The sequence below is a fragment of the Orycteropus afer genome, unplaced genomic scaffold (assembly GCF_000298275.1).
Source record: "Orycteropus afer afer isolate SDZICR_OR568_19922 unplaced genomic scaffold, OryAfe1.0 scaffold00228, whole genome shotgun sequence".
Taxonomy (NCBI): Eukaryota; Metazoa; Chordata; class Mammalia; order Tubulidentata; family Orycteropodidae; genus Orycteropus; species Orycteropus afer.
The window spans coordinates 1,666,861-1,687,347 of record NW_006921815.1 but is presented as its reverse complement, the minus strand read 5'-3'; the positions used below and the strand labels follow the sequence as shown (position 1 = coordinate 1,687,347).

The 20,487-nt window shown below is 34.8% G+C and overlaps 1 protein-coding gene across 1 annotated transcript in view; it reads left to right on the top strand.

Annotated features, from left to right (window-relative positions):
* The window catches only part of PCDH9 (protocadherin 9), a 1,343,918-nt gene extending 1,324,599 nt beyond the window's left edge, over positions 1–19,319 (top strand). Inside the window, exon 4 of the mRNA XM_007948839.1 lies at positions 18,946–19,319. Coding sequence (XP_007947030.1) covers positions 18,946–19,319 — 374 coding nt within the window. The remainder of the gene's footprint in view (positions 1–18,945) is intronic.
* Positions 19,320–20,487: the final 1,168 nt, after the last annotated feature.

Genomic DNA, 20,487 nt, shown 5'->3' with positions numbered 1-20,487 from the left:
CTTGAGCACACCCCAGAGTCACTAAATCAGAATCTGCATTTTTTGCTATTTTCCCAGGTGATTCATGTGCTCACTCATTAACATTTCAGAGGCATTGTTCTATGCTATATGAATTCAGAGGGATGGTAAAACTATGTAGGTATGAACATACGCATATTCATGCGTGCATGTACACACATACAAAAATCAAATAGACGATAATTGATGTTTCATTCCATTTCAAACACAGTCTTGAGCATTGTTTTAAATTTATAAATTATTAAATCTTTAATTTTTAATAACTTAAGGAAGTATTTATCAAATTTCCTGTTACTTAAACTCTCCTGGGATAAATGGCTATGCCCTCTGAAGACCTACTGAAGTGGAATCTCTAGAGCAGGAACTAACGTTAGAGCAAGGCAAAATTGGTTGACCCAGGCAAAATTTATTAGAGGCAAATGGAAAATAACTTGAACATTTCCTCCCATTCTAATTACATATATCTAGGACAGGGACAGTATTAGACACTGAGTAAAGACAAATAAATTCACAACATTGTGTACTATTGGCTTGACCTTGGTTAAACAGTTGAGTCTTTTGAAGAATACAGAAGAATTATATGAGTTATTCTTCATTTTTAACTTGGGTATCATCTTGAAATTAATCTTTAAAAATATACTTAATTGCTTAACACGTTAGATCTGCTGTTTGAAATTTGTTTCACATTAAATAAAATTTGTCACATTTTTTCTGAGAACCACTATAGATTGTAAGATATGGGGAGTAATTCAGGAAATATCAATATATGAGTAAGTTTTGAAAATTGAAGACCTCAAAGGCCTCTTATAATGCAAAGAAAAGGTGGCATATAGAAGGAAGCGAATATAACTTGCAATAATGTAACTACGGTGTTTCATATCAAGCAATTTGATAAAAATTTGAATGAAAGTCTTTCTTCCTAGACTGTTGTCATTCAACTGATTGTAACGTCAAATACTAATGATGAATAAATAAAATTATCAAAGGTAATATTCTTTTCAACAATTTGTTTTAGCAGATGAGAAAAAGGCAGCTGATATTCATGCTCTGCAGAGGAAGGCTGAAGATTTCTAAGGAAATGTTCTCCACTCTTTTTGAATTGTAAAGTCTGTCCAAATAACAATATCCTCTCAGGCAGAGAATCTGCTGCTTGGGCTGGCCATGTGTTATTGTACTTGGACCATCTCCATCTGCAAATGTTGACTTTTCATCTGTGACCAAGGAATAAAATCTGTATGAGGAATATGTGAAACATTTAATCCTTATTTACTTGTTAACTGAAGGTTTTGTTAAATCCTGCTGCTAGGTTTTTTTTTTTGTTTGTTTCTCAAGGTGACTATTGACGCATTCACAATGCTGTGCTTAAATCGGAATTTTAGGCTGAAGCTCTGATTAACAAATAGATTTTTACTTAGTTTTAGAAATATAAGTAATTCTCCTAAATACAATTTTACATACTAAAAATCCAAATATGACCTCAGTGATAAAATAATCTTCCTAAACAATCATTGATAATTTCTTTGTCCTGTCTTGGACTTCCTATTAGTTAAATTAAAATGATGTTGAAAAGTTTGATTACCATGTTACACTGATGAGAAGCCACAGTGATATTTAATACAGGAAAAGAGACTGTGTAGAAGCCATGTATGCAAATCCAATATATTTTTTTCTCACTTTATACATGAAAGACTGATAATTATGCAATCTAAAATAACAATCTCAAAGTCCATACTATTTCATTGTCGTAGTGGGGCTAAAATACATTTCCTATTATCTCTAGCTGTGATGACCATGTGCTTTAAAAGTTCTGAGTTGTTCTAAATTTAGATATTCAATAATCCCTTTAACCTAAAATGAACTCAATCACAATTTATTAAACAGATGAACCAAGTTTTCCATTAGAATACTCATATTTGCCAGACCTGCTTTAGGGTTTAGTTTCTCAACATAACTATCCTATGCTATGTCATATAAAAAGTTGGGTTAAAATGGCAATGAACTTTATGCCCTTTTTTTCTGTATAATAATAACTAATGTTTGTTCTTATGTGAAAGTGATTTAGAAGTATCGATCGGTCACCATCCGAGCAGTTCTAAAGCAGAACTGCAGTACCAAGAGGGATTGTGGGCAGTGATCAAAAGTTTCCTCAATTTCTCATGCCCTCTCTCATATTTTAAATTGATTTTTATATTACTGTATTTAGATTGGAAACTAATTAACTGACTTAAGTTGTAAGAGCTACTATTCAATAAATGTAAGGAAAGATGATGAGCTACTGGATAATTGGGGTGCATATAAAATAAATTTGCCTCTGATATTTCTTTTTTATCCCTCCAGATCTACATAACTATTAGCTTTATCTCTCTATTCAATATAATCCACAAGGATAATAAAATATTATTATGCTTTCACACATTGTCTCAGAAGCTGGTGGCTAGAAAGAATCTGAGGATTAAAATGAGGTAGATAAAAATACTAAATTTTATTGCATTATTCTCTTCCAGAACTAAAATAGTGGGAGAGAATATCAATTTTCTAAAATGATATTGTAGGAAGATGAATTAAAGCAAGGGGCAAGTATGAAAATTAATATTTTTTTTCCATATATTAATAATAGTGAAGACAAGGAAGGATTATAGAGTAAACATCTCCATAAAATGGAAATTTCTTTAAAAAGTGAGGAATTTTATCACTATACCTAAATATCAGAGAAACCACTTCAGCAAATCCAAATCAGTGAAATCATTTTCCTTTTAAGGTGTTTAGTGATGCGCAGTTCTTTGCATATTACACTGTCATGTTAGTGTAAAGTCTTGGGTAAATACAGCAAAATTGGAATTTACAATGTAATATTTTTCTTGAAAGTGGTAATACATGTTCTTTCCACAAAAGGGCCAATATAACATGATAATCAGATAGAAGAAATTTTCTTTAACAAAACTTAAACAAACCAAAAACAGCAACAAAAACTGAGCTAGATATAAGCTTCATACAAAATGATATAAATTATTTATTTTGCAATTTAATTTTGGTGGAACATTTAGTCTTATTTTACTCAACAGTAAAAATCTAAGGAAAATTCATTCATATGGAAGACCAAAACTTAATACACTACGAAATCTATCTAGAAATTGTAAGGTATCATGATTTTTTTTTTTCCCCTTTTTAAGTGCAGATATTTAGATTTTGAATTAAAGGTTTTCAAATAGGTTGAAAAGCAGCTGGTCAACAGGCCAGATGCTACTTGTTAATTACCCAATCTAAACCCAAATACATTTCCATCTAGTAGATTCCAACTCATAGTGACCCTACAGGACAGACTAGAACTGCAATGTAGGGTTTCCAACACTGTGAAACTTTGCAGAGTAAACAGACTGCCATAGCCTGCCATATCTTTTTTCCTCCTGAGCAGCTGAAGAGTTTGAACCATTGGCCTTTTGTTTAGCAGACAAAAGCTTTAACCACTGTACTATCAGGGTTCTTTGTTAATCAAAGCAGTGAATTAATTAATGAAGTACCCCTTCAACTTCCTGATACAATACAATGAGATCAAGATCCAGTCAATTATTCTATCACTTAAGTCTTCCTGGGGTTCCATTAGACTGGATTTAAAAGTAAACAATTCAGGCAGCTCTATGACAGCTGTTAATACCTAGACCACAGGAAAAGTATTTTATTTGCTTAGGAGTGAGAAACTGAGTTGTGGAAATGTGGGGAAGGGATTACATTGAGACTTGATATAAATAATAACTGAGACAATTTTTAAGAAGCTTTTTGTTTTGTGGTTTTTGTTCTTGCTTTCAAAACACTGAAATGCAGAGACAGATGGCTTGTACAGTTTTATCACCACTTGTGTCCTTATACATTCAAAACTAAGACCGAATAACTGAATTCATAGATTGCAGAATGTGAAAGAAAACAAATTATATATATGTTTTTTTAAATCCATCAGTGTTTCAGTATTACAATTTTTTGGGGGGAGGGATTTTAATTATTTTTTAAGAGAAAGGAAGCTAAATTTATTTAGTGATGAGATTATGGAAAGTGTTTATAAACAAATTGTAATCCTGATTAGGATTCCAAACACATATTGCATGATGTAGCATAAACAGAGCACTAGCAATTAATTTTTGAAAAAGTTACAGGAACAGGGAAGAGGAAAAACACACTCACACATATATATGAAATATGTACTCAGACATTTACTAAAGATCCAGCACAACAGTATGTGAAATATATTAGATGTTCAATAAATATTTGTTGAGAGAATGAATGAATGAAAAATATATATAATTATTCATCAATTAAGACAGTTCTTTATTTTAATAACTTTGAAAATAATTCTATGTCAAAGATATTTTAGTGAATATGATTTTAGTAGTATTAACAAAAATTTCCTGAAATTTTTTAAAAAATGCATTTTATTGAGATACAATTTATGTACAGTGAAATACACAAAACTAAAATGACATGGGTCAATGCATTTTTTTTTTTTTTTGGCAGTGTTCCCTCCCCTCCCCTACCAACCCTGGTAACCAACAAAGAAAGTTTCCTTCCATATATAAACCTTTCCTTAACTTTTTACAATAATGGACTAATACAATATTTATCCTTTGGTGACTGACTTATTTCACTCAGCATAATGTCCTCCAAGTTCATCCATGTTATGCAATGTTTTGCAGAGTCTATAATATTCTTTAGTATTGTGTTGCATAGTATTCCATTGTATGTATGCCTCATAGTTTGGTTATTCATTCTTTTGCTGATGGGTACCTAGGTTGTTTCCATCTTTTGGCTATTGTAAATAGTGCTGTGATGAACATGGGTGTGCAAATATCTATTCTTGTCCTGGCTCTAACTTCTTTAGGCTATATACCTAGTAGTGGGATTGCCAGGTCAAGTGGTATTTCTAATTCCAACTTTTTAAGGAACTGTCATACTGTTTTCCACAGTGGTTGTATCATTTTACAGCCCACTAGCAGTGTATGAGAGTCCGAATCTCTCCACATCCTTGCCAGCATTTGCTATTCTCTGGCTTGTTGAACTTTGACCTTAGTGCGGGGTGAGATAGTATCTCAATGTTGTTTTGATTTACATCTCTCTGATGACTAATGATCATGAGCATTTCTTCATGTGTTTGCTGGCTGCCTGAATACCCTCTTTGGTGAAGTGTCTATTCATGTTTTCTGCCCATTTTATAAATGGATTGTTAATCTTTTTGTTGTTGAGGTACTGGGAGTTTTCTATAAATTTTAGAGATAAGTCACTTGTCAGATATGTAATTATCGACAAGTATGACTTTGTTGCTGTCATTTTGCTTTTTCGTGGTGTTAATTTCTTTTTTCCATAAAATTTTCTGTGTGGAGCTCATTTTGTTTATGAATCATGTTATCACTTCCTTCATTGCTATTGTTTTAGTATTTGCTAAATATTTGTGCTTATCTTCCTTTCTATTTTGATGTGAAGGCTTACCATTTTTCTTTGAGGTTACTCTGTGATTTAAAATTTTCTTCCCAAGTTTAGAACAATCTGTTCTATCTTGCAGTCGTCTTGACTTCCCTACCATTTAGAAGTTCTGTAACTATACAATTTTTTCCTTCTTTTTGGTTTGTAGTTCTCCTCATTTGTCATTTGATGTCTCTGATTACATTTCCAATCTTGTAGGCTTATTTACTTTGGATACTTCTATAACTGGTTTAGTTTCTGAGTTATGTCATCATGTGTGTTAATGGTCAGTTGTTGTTTGTTGTTGTTGGTTCTCTGTCCAAAGGACTCCATTTAGCATCTCTTATAAGGTGGTCTGGTTTTAACAAATTCACTTAATTTCTGCTTATCTGGAAATTTCACCCTCATATTTGAGGGATAATTTTGTTGGGTTATAATTCTTGGTTGGAAAATTTTCTCTTTCAGGGTTTTATATATACCATCCCATTGTCTTCTTGCCTGCATGGTTTCTGCCAAGAAATCCAAGTTTAGTCTTATTGGTTGCCCCTTGTACGTAACTTTTCATTTTTCCTGTGCTGCTTTCAGGATTCTTTCTTTGTCTTTTGTTTTGGTGATTTTTGATGATGATATGTTTTGGTGAATTACTTTTGGGGTCTATTCTGTTTGGGGTTCATTGGACTTCTTGAATGGATATAGTCTCATCTCTCATCATACCAGGAAAATTCTCTTCCAATAAATCTTTGACAATTTTTTCTGTGGTTTTATTTTTCTCTTCCTGTTCTGTAATTCCAATTGCAAGCAGGTTATTCCTTTTGATGGTATCCCACATGAACCTTAAGCTTTCTTCATTTTGTTTTGATCTTTTTTTCTGATTGATCCCTTTCCAAAGAAGTATTGAGGTATTTTCCTTCAATCTCACTAATTTTATCTTCCATTGATTCAGTTCTTCTCCTTTGCCCATTCAATGTATTACCTATCTGAAAATTTAATATTAATCTTCTGAATTTCTGTCTGTGGATTTTGTATCATTTCTAATTTTTCATTTGTTTTGTCATTTTATTCTTATGTTATCTTTTGAAATTGTTCTAGGGTCTTCTCTGTGTTTTCCTCAATTTTGTCTGTGTTTTCCTTAATTTGTCTCTCAATTAATTGAAAGTTCCTAAATGTAATTCTTTCAAATTCCTTATGAGGGTTTTCCACTGCTGCACCTTCCTCGGGGATGTGTTTAGGGTCTATATCTTGGTCTCTTCTTTCTCCTGCTTTATCTTGCTTCTTTGTGCGCAAAGAAGCTCTATTGTTCCTGAGGCATTGTCTCCGAGGCATTGTGACATTTTTGTGTTTATATTTAATTGGTGATTTTATGTTGGAGTGACTTGCCCATGATTTTTGTTTTCTTTGTATGTTACCTATGTAAGCAGGGTACTGTGCTGTGCTCCTCTATTCACTAGATGGCAACACTTATACACTCACCACCTGTCTCCTTTCCCATTGTCACCCTTCCTTATGTCCCTGTTGTCATTGGCAAATAGAGCCTATTCTCAGGTCCCTGGAATCCGAATGAGAATGCTGGTTACTTTAAAATCCAAAATGGCCACTGCTTGTAAACATTCAAAATGGCTGTGCTCTCCGGACAGCTGAAAGTCTACAGCTCAGGTTGTCTCCCTCCTTGCTGTTTCCCTTCTTAGTCCTAGGCCTCCAGTGCAGTCGTCCCTGCAGCCCTTGGAGACCAGGGCTGATCTTTAGGTCAATTCTCAGGTCCCAACACCACTTGGAAATATTCAGGCTATTGGTCCCATCAGAGTAGCTGGCAGTCCACTGCTCAGGCCATCTCCATACTCACTGTTTGTGTTCAGGTTTTTCCACTAGTTGATATCTAATACACTTCTGTATACTTCCTTTCAAAGCTCAGGCCTCCAGGATTATCTTCTGTATTTCAATTGGTTTCTCTTTTCTTTGTTGAAGAGGGTCTGTGTAGCTTGTCTGCCTATTCCACCATCTTACTGGAAGTCAAAATTTTTAATGGTATGTATTTGATAGAGAATCATAGATCATTTTCAACCTTATTTTGGAAAATGTCATTATTAATATTTTCTTAAGATTTTTTTATTACACTTATTTTTACTTTAGATGAAATTTTACTGAGCAAATTAGTTTCCATTTAATAGTTTGTGCATGAAATATTCAGTGACATTGGCTACATCCCCTAAGATGTGTCAGCACTTTCTCCATTTCCGCCCTGGCTCCCCATTTTCTTTCATACAGCTATTCTACTACTTCCTACCTTCTCATCTTTGCTTTTGGGCAAATGTTATCCTTCGGATCTCATAAAATTAGTTGTTCTGAGGAATATGTGCCTCTGGAATGTTATTGTTTATCTTGTAGGCCAGTGTACTATTTGACTGAAAGATGACTTCTAAGAGTGGCTTCAGTTCCAAATTGAAAGGGTATTTTAGGACAACAGTGTCAGGGGTTCCTCCAGTCTCTATCAGTCCTCTTAGCATAGGGTTTTTTTTTTTTTTTTTTAAAGAATTTGAGTTTTGTTGTACTTCCCATTCTGTCCAGCACTTTCTTTTGCCCCTATCTAAGTGATCAGTAGTGATAGCCAGGCATCATCTAGTTCTCTGGTCTTCAGGTACTGTAGGCTGTGGTTCATGTGGTCCATTAGCCCTTGGGACTAATTGCTCCCTTGAATCTTTGGTTTTCTGAAATCTTGTTTGCTCTGGACAGGAAGAGAACAATAGCAGTTTCTTCAATGGCCACTTACAAGGTTTTAAGACCCTAGATACTAGTCACCAAATAGGAAACAAAACATTGTCTTTATGACTTTGGTGTGCCAATTGATGTAGATGTTCCCCGAGACTAGTCCTTCACATTTGAGCTTAGGAATTTTATCCTGGGAAGTGTTTGGTTGTGTTTGAGAAGTTTTGTGACTGTGCCCCTTATGTACTCTATTGTCTATATTAATATATATGCAGCACCTACAATTAAGTGTGAAGAAATATTCACAACCAAATTAATATTTGCAGGTGAATGTGATTTCTTAAGCCCTTCCACATCTCTTTAGCATACCAATCTACTATGTATCCATTTGTAAATTGTTGTTTGTTAATACTGTTATTGAATGATTGTCTATGTTATAGTAGTTACTGTATTTGCCCTTTATTTTTATGGTCCTCTCAGTGTCTTCTTTTGCCTTGTACTGATGTCTCCTATATTGAATATTGCCTTTCCCATCACCATTATTAAAGTACGTCTTCTATCTAGTTAGTAATTTTCTCCCCTCCCATCTCTACCACCACTCATTTTTTTTTTTTTGCCTATGTATGTAAACCTTTTTTGTTTTTGTTTTTTTAATAACTGTGGTTTTATACAATGTTTTTCCTTTAATGATTGACTTATTTCACTCAGCATAATGTCCTACAAATTCATTCATGCTGTGAGATGTTTTTTAGATCTGTTTTGATTCTTTATTGTTGCCAGTGTTCTATTGTGTGTTTATATTTTTGCTGTTAGGTGCCATTGAGTTGGCTCTGACTCAGCAACCGTATGTACAACAGAAGGAAATACTGCCCACTCACCTGTTAGTTTGTCTTATTGTGGTGGCTTGTGTTTTGCTGTGAGGCTGGAGGCTCTGTCACTGGTATATCAAATGTAAGCAGGGTCGTCCACGGTGGAAAGGTTTTGGTGGAGCTTCCAGATTAAGATAGACTCAGAAGAAGGTAGGGACTATCCACTTCTCAAAGAATTGGCCACTGAAAACCTTATGAATAGCAGTGAAACACTGATATATTACTGGGACATTTTATGAATAGCCCTGAAACATTGTGTGTATATGTTGTTGTTGTTGTTATTTGCCATCGAGTCGGCCCCGACTCATAGCGACCCCTCCTTGGGTTTCCGAGGCAGTATCACTACGGAAGTAGGAACGCCCAACCTTCCTTCCGAGGAGTGGCTGGTGGGTTTGAACCGCCAGCCTTCTGGTTAGCAGTCAAATGCCTTAGGCACTATGCTACCAGAGCTCCTTTGTGTGTATATAGCACAATTTATTTATCCATTCATCCATTGATGGGCACTTAAGTTTTTTCCATCTTTTTTGCTATTGTGAATAATGCTGCAGTGAACATGGTTGTGAATATATCTATTTTTGGCAGCTCTCGTTTCTTTAGGGTATATACCTAGGATTGGGGTTGCTGGATCACACAGTATTTCTATTTTTACATTTTTAAGGAAGTTCATATGTTTTTCCATAGTATTTGCACCATTTTACATTCCCACCAGAAGTGTACAAAAGTTCCAGTCTCCTTGCAGCCTAACTAACATTTAATGTTTTCTGTTTTTGATCAGTACTATTTTGTAGGCATGAACATGTATTTCACTATAGTTTTTATTTGCATCTCTCTAATGGTTAGTCATCATAAGTATGTCTTCATGTGTTTGGTTTTAGCAGCCTAAGTGTCTTCTTTGGTGAACTGTCTGTTCGTATCCTTTTACCATGTTTAAATGTATTGTTTATATTTTTATTTTTAAGGTGCTGAAATTTTCTATAAGTTTAAAGTTTAGACTCTTGTTGGATATGTCATAGCCAAAATTTTTTCCCAGTCTGTAACTTCTCTTTTTACTACTTTTGAGAGGTCTTTTGATGAACATAGATATTTAATGTTTAGGACTTCTCATTATCTAGTTTATCGTCTACTATTTGTGCACATTTTATTATGCTTCGTATTCTATCGATGCCATATATTAGGGTCACTATTATTGTCTCTATTTTTTCATCCATGATTTTACAATTGTAGGTTTTATATTTAGGTGTTTGATTGATTTTGAGTTAGTTTTGGGTATGGTGTGAGGTTTGGAAACTGTTTCATTTTTCTATGATAGATGTCCAATTTGCCAGCATCATTTATTAAAGAGATTGTCTCTTCTCCATCTAATAGTCTTTAGCCTTTTGCCAAAAACTACATGTCCATTAGTGGATGAATTTATGTGCATATCCTCAATTCTGTTCCATTGACCTTTGTGCCTTTTGTACCAGTACTATGATGTTTTGACTGTCCTAACTGTATAATAGATATGGAAGTCAGTAGATATGAGACCTCCTACTTTGTTCTTCTTCTTCAGTAATGCTTTACTTATCTGAGTCAATCTTATTTTCCATGAAACATTGGTGATTAGGTTTTCCATCTTGTTAAAGAATGCTGTTGGAATTTGGGTTGGAATTGAATTATATCTTTAGCTCACTTTGTGTAGTATTGACATTTTCATAGCATTAATTCTTCCTATCCATGAGCATGGCATATATTTCCATTTTTATATAAAAGAGGTCTTTTGATTTCTTCAGTAGTGTCTTACAGTTTTCCTTGTATAAGTCTTTTACGTTCCTGGTTAAATTTATTCCTAAATATTCTATCTTTTAGGGGGCTGTTTAAATGGTATTGTTTTCCTTTTTGAAGTTCTTTTTCTTGGTGTACAGGAATCCAACTGATGTTTCTATGTTTGATCCTGCTACTTTGCTGAATTTTTCTATTAGTTTCAATAGCTTTCTTGTGGACTCTGGGATTTTCTATGTACAGGGTCATATCATCTGTGAATAGGGATGTTTTACTTCTTACTTACCAATTTGAATGTCCTTATTTACTTTTCTTGCTTTATTGTTCTAGCTAGGATTTCCAGTAAAATGTTGAACAAGAGTGATGGTAAAGGGCATCCTTGTTTAGTTCCCATTCTCAGTGGGAATGCTTTCAGTCTTTCTCTGTTGAGAATAATGTTGGCTGTTGATTTTGTATAAATGCCATTTATTATGTTGAGTAATTTTCCTTCTATTCCTGTTTTGCTGAGAGTTTTTATCAGGAATGGATATTATGCTTTATCAAATAACCTTTCTGCATCAATTGAGATGATCATGTGATTCCTTTCTTTTGTTTAATTTATGTAGAGGATTTCATTGATTTATTTTGTAATGTTGAACCATCCTTGTATACCTAGTAAGAATCCCACTTGGTCATAACATTTGATTCTTTTTTTTTTTTTTTTGCAGGGGGTGGTATGTTGTTGATTTCTATTGCTATGAAAAATTTGATAAATATTGGTTTAAGCTCTTCTCTGAATATTTGGTAGGATTCTGCAAAGATGACATCTGGGCCAGGGCTTTTTGTTGTTGTTGTGAGGCTTTTTTTTTTTTTTTCTTAAATTATTTGCTATATTACCTCTTTTGTTTTAGGTCTGTGCAGTTTTTGTAGTGCAGTTTGTGTTAGTTTAAGTAGGGAGTGTGTATCTAGAAATTTGTACATTTCCTCTAGGTTTCAAATTTGTTGGAGTATAATTTTCATAGTATTCTGTTATGATCTTTCCATTTCAGTTGGTTTTGTTGTAATACCACTTATCTTATTCCTCATTTGTGGTATTGCTTCTGCTTTTGTTTTATAAGTTGGGTGACTGATTTGTCAACTTTATCAATCATTCCAAAGAACCACCTATTGTCTTGTTAATTCTTTCTATTGATTTATGTTCTTTCATTTATTTCTGCTCTAATCTTTATTATTCCATTTCTTCTGGTCAATGTGGGCTCTTTTACTACTCTCTTTTACTTGGCCAAGTTGTAGAGTTAATGCTTTTATTTTTCCCTTTTCTTGTTTTTCAGTATGTGTGTTTATTGTTATAAATTGACCTTTGAGTACTGCTTTAGTCGTGTCCCAAACATTTTGGTATGTTGTGTTTTCATTCTTGTTTGAATCTAGAAATGTTTGATTTCATCTATTACCCAGTGTTTTTAAACAAGGTGTTATTTGGTTTCTCTATATTTGATATTTTTTCCTTGCTCTTCCTGTTATTGATTTCTGCTTTCATAGTGCTGTAATCAGAGAAAATGCTTTGTACTTTTTAATAGTTTTTTTTTAAATAAAATTTAGATACAGTGAAATATGAAATATAATTTATGAACAGTGAAATACTCAAAACTAAATTGACATGGGTCAATGCAGACAATGCTTTGTATTAATTTTATGTTCTGCATTTTATTGAGACTTACTTTGTAGCCTAAAATGTGGTCTATTCTGGAAAATAATCCATATGTGTTGGAAAAGAATGCATACTTTGATGCTACTGGATGAAGTGTCCTGTACTATGTCTATGTGGTCAAGTCCTTCTGTTAAGTTACCTTTTCTAAAATGTTATTGTTATCATTTAGATTTCTAGTTGCTTTTTTTGTATGGTTTAATTGTCTGTTTATTTTGTCATTTGTTCCTGTATTGTTTCCTGAATTCTTCTATTGCTTTATCTGTATTTTCCTTGCTTTTATCTGTTTTCCTTGGTTTTGTTTGTTTTCCCTGATCTCTTGGATAACACTATATACTACACTTTAGAATTCCTTATCAGGAAGTTCCATTACAATTTCTTCCTCTGGAAGGGTTTATGTTTCTTTATTTTGGTCACTTGCTGATGCCCTCTCATCTGGCTTCTTTATGTTGAAGTTCTCTGTTGTCTCTGAGGCATTTAGATGTTATAATGCTTATTTATTTACTGTATGTTTCTTTACTGTGTCCTAATTTTTTGTTTTGTTTTGATATAGCCAAGTAGGTGGGACATGGAGACTACTCTGGTCACTAGTCTTTCTGCACTGGAGCTTTCACCAACTGTCTCCAGATAGATAGAGCAGTGATTGTGTGTTTGAGTGCAGGTCTCTGGTCTTCCTGGTGACTGAGGATATAGCTGGCATTGCTGGTGAAGTGATGTTTTCTCCACCCAGTCTATTGGGTGTCAGCGCATGGAGAATTCGCGTTGGTTGCTGAGTTGGGCTGTGTGTATACATTACTGGTTCCTGAGTGGTTGAGGCAAGGTTGCCTGGGCCATCAGTCACAGGGTGATTGGTATGGAAACCCTTACCAATGTTACTGGGTAGAGAGTGTTGTGCAGGGGTGATCAAAGTGGGCACAAGTATCTTTTTGCAAGGGGGAGATGATGCAGGGGGAAGGCAGTGAGGATGCCACCAGTCTAAGGATGCCTGGTAGGAAGTGTGCCACTATATGCTAGAGCATAACACAAGGGAGAGCTTGCCTCTGGTGACTGCCCCCCAGGCTCAGGTTTCTGAAGGGAGTAGGATGTGCAACTGATCTGTAGGCTCCTGGTGTGGGTGACTGGACATAGGAGCAGATGACTTTGGTTCATGGACTCCTGGTACCACTGAGTGGGCAGTGCAATAGGTGCTGCCAATCCATGGTGTAAGCAGCTGGGTGTAAGAGTGAGCACCACTTTTAGGTCTTGTAGGTCCCCAGCACCAGTGGCTAGATGGAAAGGTGGGCATTGCACATGTGTGGGTTGCTGGTATAAGAAGCTGAGTGAAAGAGTGACACCATTGGTCCATGGACCACCAGTTCAGCGGGTGGGGAGGTGGTGAGTGCCACCAGATTATGATTGTGAGCAAGGGATGAATGGATGAGTGAGATGAAATGTCACCACAAGTCTGCAGGCTTCTGGTGCAGGGGATTGGATGGGTGTGGTGGGAGAGATAAGTGCACTTAACATCACAGGGCAGGGAGCACTCCTGCCTGGCTTTCGACATGGGTGCAGAGTCATGAATGCTTGGCTTCACCAGGTTATGGGGACTTTGACTAGGATTGCTGTTTCTGTTGCGATATGGTGGTATTGTATAAATTTGGCTGGCAGGGCTCTGGCAATCTGTAATTCTTCATGTCCAATTTTGTAAAGTCTGTCCTTCTTTGCACTCAATCCAATCTTCAGCCTCATCTCCAGCATTCCAAAATTGTCATTTATATAAAATGCACTTATTCTCTTAGGTCTTTGCTGTAAGAGGAATGTTATGAGGCATCTGAGTATGATGCCATCTTGGACTGCCTCCTTGAGAAGTTTTTTTCTCCTCTTCAACAACATAAAAAAAATTGAGTCAATGATTCTCAAAAAAAAAAAAAAAACCAAAAAAAATTGAGAAAATCAAGTCAGGAACTTGTGTATGGTTAGCATGCATCAGGTTGTAAACATTTCAAAGGGCAGAATTTGTGTTAGGGCACCAGCAGAATGACTGTCCTCTCTTCAATAATCAATACTTACTCACAAAACAATTTTTTTTTCTCCCTTACCAGTTTATGGCACTGCCTTTATGGAAGAAAATTTGGAAGCATTGTTATTTCCCTAAAGAAAACTTATTTTTTTTTTTTCCCATTTAGTGTTAAGGCAACTACTGGGAATTGCCTCCCCCCCCCCATTTTTTTTTTTCAAAAATAAAATTTCCCTTATTTAGTATCATATCCTCAAATAAAAATTTATGAAAGCATAATGCAAAGTATATTTTCCAACAATGCTGTTCACTTTGTCGATTTATCAGCAAATAAGCTGTCTGAAAGCCTTATCCAAGAAACTATAAAACTTCTAAAATTTAATTATATACTTAAAATAAATCTTTCAGATTTAATTACAAGAGCTAATGACAAGTTCAATTTTCACAGAGCAAGTGGTATTATTTTACTGAAAGAAACCCATTTTAGCAAGATACAATTTTGTGTGTTATTATTGTTAGTTGCCGTGCAGCCCACTCGGACTCATGGCTACCCAATGAAAGAAAACTGTTTCATCTTTGTGATCACTGATACACTTGAGTTCATTGTTGCAGCCACTGTGTGCTTGAGTACTTTCCTCTCTAAGGGGTTCATTGTTCAGCATTATATGGTACAATATTCTGTTTTGATTCATAAACTTTCATTGCCTAATTTTCAGAAGTAGACCCCTAGGCCTTTCTTCTTAGTTTGTCTCAGTCTACAAGCTCAACTGAAACATGTCTACCATGGATGACCCTGCGGGTGGCAGAGCTTCCAGCATCATAGCAACATGTAGGCCACCATGGTACAACAAACTGACAAACAGTTTCATTTCTGTCGATGAGAAGCATGCCTTAAATTGTCACTTATATGTAAGAAGATATTTCAAGAAATGGAAGAAGTGATATAACATAGACAAAGTCTATGTGTTACCTTGCAATAAGACAACAACTAAACCAGCTATTATCCAGTTGATTTTCACTCCTAGCAACCCCATGTGTGTCAGAGCAGAACTGTGCTCCATAGAATTTTCCATGGCTGATCTTTCAGAAGTAGATTGTCAGGCTTTTCTTTCAAGGAAGCTCTGGGTGCACTCTAATATCCAAACTTTTGTTTAGCAGGCTAGAGCATTAACTATTTGTACCACCCAAATCCTTTGAAGAGACAAGGCTCTCAAAATCAGTTAACTGCTTTCTAGTCCTTCTCAATTATACCTTCTTCTCCCATCAACCATCTTATGGCTATTGTTTCCCAGGACAAAAAACAGGTCCATGAGAGTAGCGGTGACATTTGTCTTATACCCAGTGCCAGCATATAGCACATGCTCGGTAAATATCTATAGAAAGAAAGGTATTTGTTCTGAAAAAAAAAGAAAATATACTGTATTTATTAAAATGTATCAATCAGTGTTGTAGATTTAAATTCCATACATATTCATAGATATATATGTAAGAACATCATTCTCAGTTATTACCTCATTTTTATTAAATTAAGAAGATGGAAATGCATATTGGATAAGATTCTTCTATGAATAGCCTTGCATATTTTCTCTTATTTGATGAGTATGAGGAAAAACAAACAAACAAACAAATTATCTTGGCATTTCTGAGGTAGCTGATAAACAATTGTTTTTCCCTTGGATGTATTAATTAAAAAAAAAACTTATTAATGAGACTGGAAAAGTAAAGATTATGGATTGGCTTATAGGCCTCAGCATAAGTTATACATCAAAATACTGATTATCTGCTTTATCTCCACTGGTATCTAAAAAGGAGGGAATAGATTTAACAGAAAATTTAATAATTCATTCATTATCTGTCACAGAGTGTTGGTGTTGTTGTTCTTATGTGCCTGTTGAGTCGGACCCAACTCATAGCGACCCCTCCTTGGGTTTCCGAGGCAGTATCACTGTGGAAGTAGTTTGCCCAACCTTCTTTCCGAGGAGTGGCTGGTGGGTTTGAACCACCAGCCTTCTGGTTAGCAGTCAAGTGTCTTAGCACTATACCACCAGAGCTCCTTGTCACAGAGTATTGTTAAGCAAAGGAATTTTTGTTGAGGCTTTTAGTGTAATGTTTGTGAAATAAGCAAGTTCTATTGTAATGACTGGTGGTGTATGCCTAAGGCATTTGACTGCTAACCAGAAGGCTGGTGGTTCAAATCCACCAGCTACTCCTCAGAAGGAAGGTTGGGTAAACTACTTCTATAGTGATACCCACCTGCAAAATTCAAGGAAAGGTCACTATGAGTTAGATGCAACTAGACAGCAGTGAGTTATTGACATGAATATATAAAATCCCCCATAAAAGTAAAAAAAGAGGCATGAAGTTCAGAGTTGAGGCAACTCAGTCAGGAAATGTGTTATTCATCAGTTAGCAAAGAAGGTGGAAATCTGCAAGTTTTATATGGGACATGAGTTGGTAGAATTATGGAAACTTGTATGTGCTCTGTAGAACACAAGCTGACCTTTGATCGATTCAGTAATTAAATGAAAACAGGCCAGACAAGAAGCATATCCTAAGCCTGTTATTTTATTGAAAGGGAAGCTAGATTGGCTTGAAAAAGATGTGTTAGTTTTGTGGGTGAAGAGTTCTAAGCACAACAAAGTGAACCGAAAAGTGAGAATGAATTTGAAATTTAAAATGTGATCTAATTGTGAGAAACAATGAAAGGCTCATAGAGAATCTTGAATTAATTAATATAAGAAGTAAGTTATCATCAGAAGTTTATGAGAGAAATAGTTTTAAGTAACGAGCAAGTGTTAAAGCAAAATAAACCTATTTGTTTTTGAGGAGATGAGAGTATGGGTGAGATGGGGAGAATATAAAGATTATTTTTAAAATAACCTTGCATATTCTCTCTTTTAGATTAAAAAACTGACTTGAGTTTGAGCTTGTATAAAGTAGTGCAGTTTAGCCAGAGTGTTTTCACATGAATTCTTTCCCTTCTGATGTTTCTTGCAATTTCTTGTTCAAGCTTTTGCTATCATTGTTGCCTATCTTAGCAGGTACTTTTGCAGATGCAAGAAATAATTAGTCTGTGGAGTTTACCACCTCAGGATATTATTAAGACAAATAGATGTTAATATAAAAAGCCCAAAATTATTAGCACTTCAAAATTTAGTAGTACTAAGTTAGGTTTTAGCAACGACCTACATTTCAATTGCTTAGTTATTTTAATTGTTTGCTATACAAACTTACTGACATGTTTTCTTCTGCATTTTTCTTTTGATGGGTCTCTGCTTTCAAAATCCTTTATACCTCAGGCATTTTGCCTGTCCACTTAACCTCCTTCATAAAATCAATTCTTAATTTCCAAGCTATCACTAATCACTTGACTGTTTAATCAAAGGGGGGGGGGGTTAATAAAAAAAAGCAACAACCTTTTTCTTAACCATTTGAATATGTATTTATTGTGTTTTATTTTATGTATGCATGGTTGTATGTAAAGGGATGATTTTCTCATTAGACATACGAAAAAATTTATTTTTGAAATCCTGGTTAATATGTATGTTCTAGATTGCCGGCTAATGTGAAAAATAAAAGAGTAATATATATATATGACATTTCCCCCCTGAATGTTACACTCCATATGACACAATTTGCAATTCAGCTCCAGTTTTATACTCTTTGGAATGTGGAAAATAGTTTGGGCTAATAGAAGGAGCGAAACACTGTCTGTGGATGCAAATAGCTTATTTTTGGACTTGGATTTCAGAATGTTTACAGCTGACCAATTTTTTTTTTAGTAATATGCTGTAGTTAAAATATTGCTTAATTGGGTAATTTATTCTTTTAAATGGTACAAAATCATCTCCATTTGATTTCTTATATGAAAAAAAGTGTTTGTACGGAAAAAGAAAAAGAATATTTTATATAATGACTTAGAGTATTTATTTTAATAATACAATGTCTAGTCACCTGCTCACTATGTCCTTGTAAAGCCTCACCAGAAACGCATTTAATGCCCACAAAGTAGTATTGTGTACTCTGTTTTATTGGAATTATATCATTACCATATTATCCAACTGTAAACATTAAAATTGTCCTACTTTTAGTTATTTCTCAAAAATAGCAGCTTTTGTTAAAAATTATTACAACATAAGTCAGAAAAATATATATGCCATGAACACAGTTGACTGGAAATTATACATTATGGTATATCTATTGACATCTATCTATCTACCTACTTATCAACTGAACTACCTACCTATCTTCAATTTTTCTATGTTTCTGGATGCAAATTAGGACTTAAGGAAGAAAATAGGTAAAGTCCTACCTCAAAAACAGGATTGTGATTCCTTCTGTGTTCATCTTAGAAGTATAGGGAATAATTGTCTTTGGATTGCTTAAATCAATGTACTTTTCTTTTAAGAAGATAATTTCAAATGGAAATTCTAACCGTTTTCTTTCCTTTTTTTCTCTTCTGTTGTTCTTTGCAGATGGTCCTCTGGGTCCTCGAGGATTAGCTGAAGCTACGGAGATGTGCACTCAAGAGTGTTTGGTTTTGGGTCACTCTGATAATTGCTGGATGCCTCCTGGCTTGGGCCCATATCAACACCCTAAATCTCCTCTCTCAACCTTTGCACCCCAGAAAGAATGGGTCAAGAAGGACAAGCTAGTGAATGGGCACACCCTGACTAGAGCCTGGAAAGAAGACAACAACAGGAACCAGTTCAGTGACCGTAAGCAGTATGGCTCCAATGAAGGCCATTTCAACAATGGCAGCCACGTGACAGACATTCCTCTGGCGAACCTGAAGTCTTATAAGCAAGCAGGAGGTGCAATTGAAAGCCCTAAAGAGCACCAACTCTAAGAAAAGGCTATAGAGGACCTAATGACTTTAAATAGACATGCTAATACTTTGTGTGTCAGAGCTTTATGTATTCTATAGATCTCTACAACTATGCCCCTTATAGCAGGGATATGCATAACTTTGTTTTAGCACCATGGAGGATACAATAATTTGCAATATAAGAGAGAAAATAGTTCTACTAGCCATGTGGTCTTGTTTACTAGAATTGATTAAACTCTCTAGAGATCCCTCCATTGTGCAAATATCTTTCTTTCTTTTTTTTAAATTGCATTTTGTTTTTGACCCTGGACTGCTGCTATGAACAATAGAATATGCATTTGGAGAGTAAGAAAGTTCTATGGATTAGAGTGACTGACAAACATATCCAGTTAGAAATTTGTGCTCTTTTTTGTCATTGATTTGTGCTCAGACCACTATACTTGACATTATACTTCAAATGAAACTTAAAAAGATAAGCATTAAACCTATTGTGCTGTTAACAACGTTAGTGGACACTTGTAAGTCAATCAGTGTTAAAGTATTTGTAAATAGAAGCAAGTTATTATTAACAATTTTTGTGTATTTATAACGTTCACCTAAGATGTTGTAACATAATTCAGTGTTTTATGGTTGCTTATTTCCTTTCTATTTTTTTAATTTCCTCCTTGTTGTTATTTTGTTCTATCTTTTAGTGATGGCGTTTCTGCGTTAGTAGTCTGTCTGACACACATTGTTCAAGGATCTCAAACTCTTGTGTTTAAAAAAGGTTCTGGAATCTTGCTTCTTGTATGATAGGTAATGATACTGGAATTCTGTGAAAAAACAAAAGATAAAAAATGAAATTTTTAAACAACAAAAAATGAACTGCTGCGAAAGCTTGAAATTCAGAACCTTTTCTTGACATCCTTATTTTCAAAGTAGGAAAAAGCAAAACCACTTAATTAGTAGCATTAAGTGAGAGAGTAATGGGAAAATGTTATCCTTCAGAAATTGCTATAATATCCTGTACTTGTCACTCATGCAAAACTAATGTATCAAAATTAGCATATATTCAAGGAAAAAAATCACTATTTAACAATAGTTTCAATTGGGCAACTGTGTGTCTACAACTTTGTTGAAATGGCAGAGTTTGTGTTGATCCTCATATACAATAATGTTGTTGTAACACAAGTGTTATTAGACCATAGCC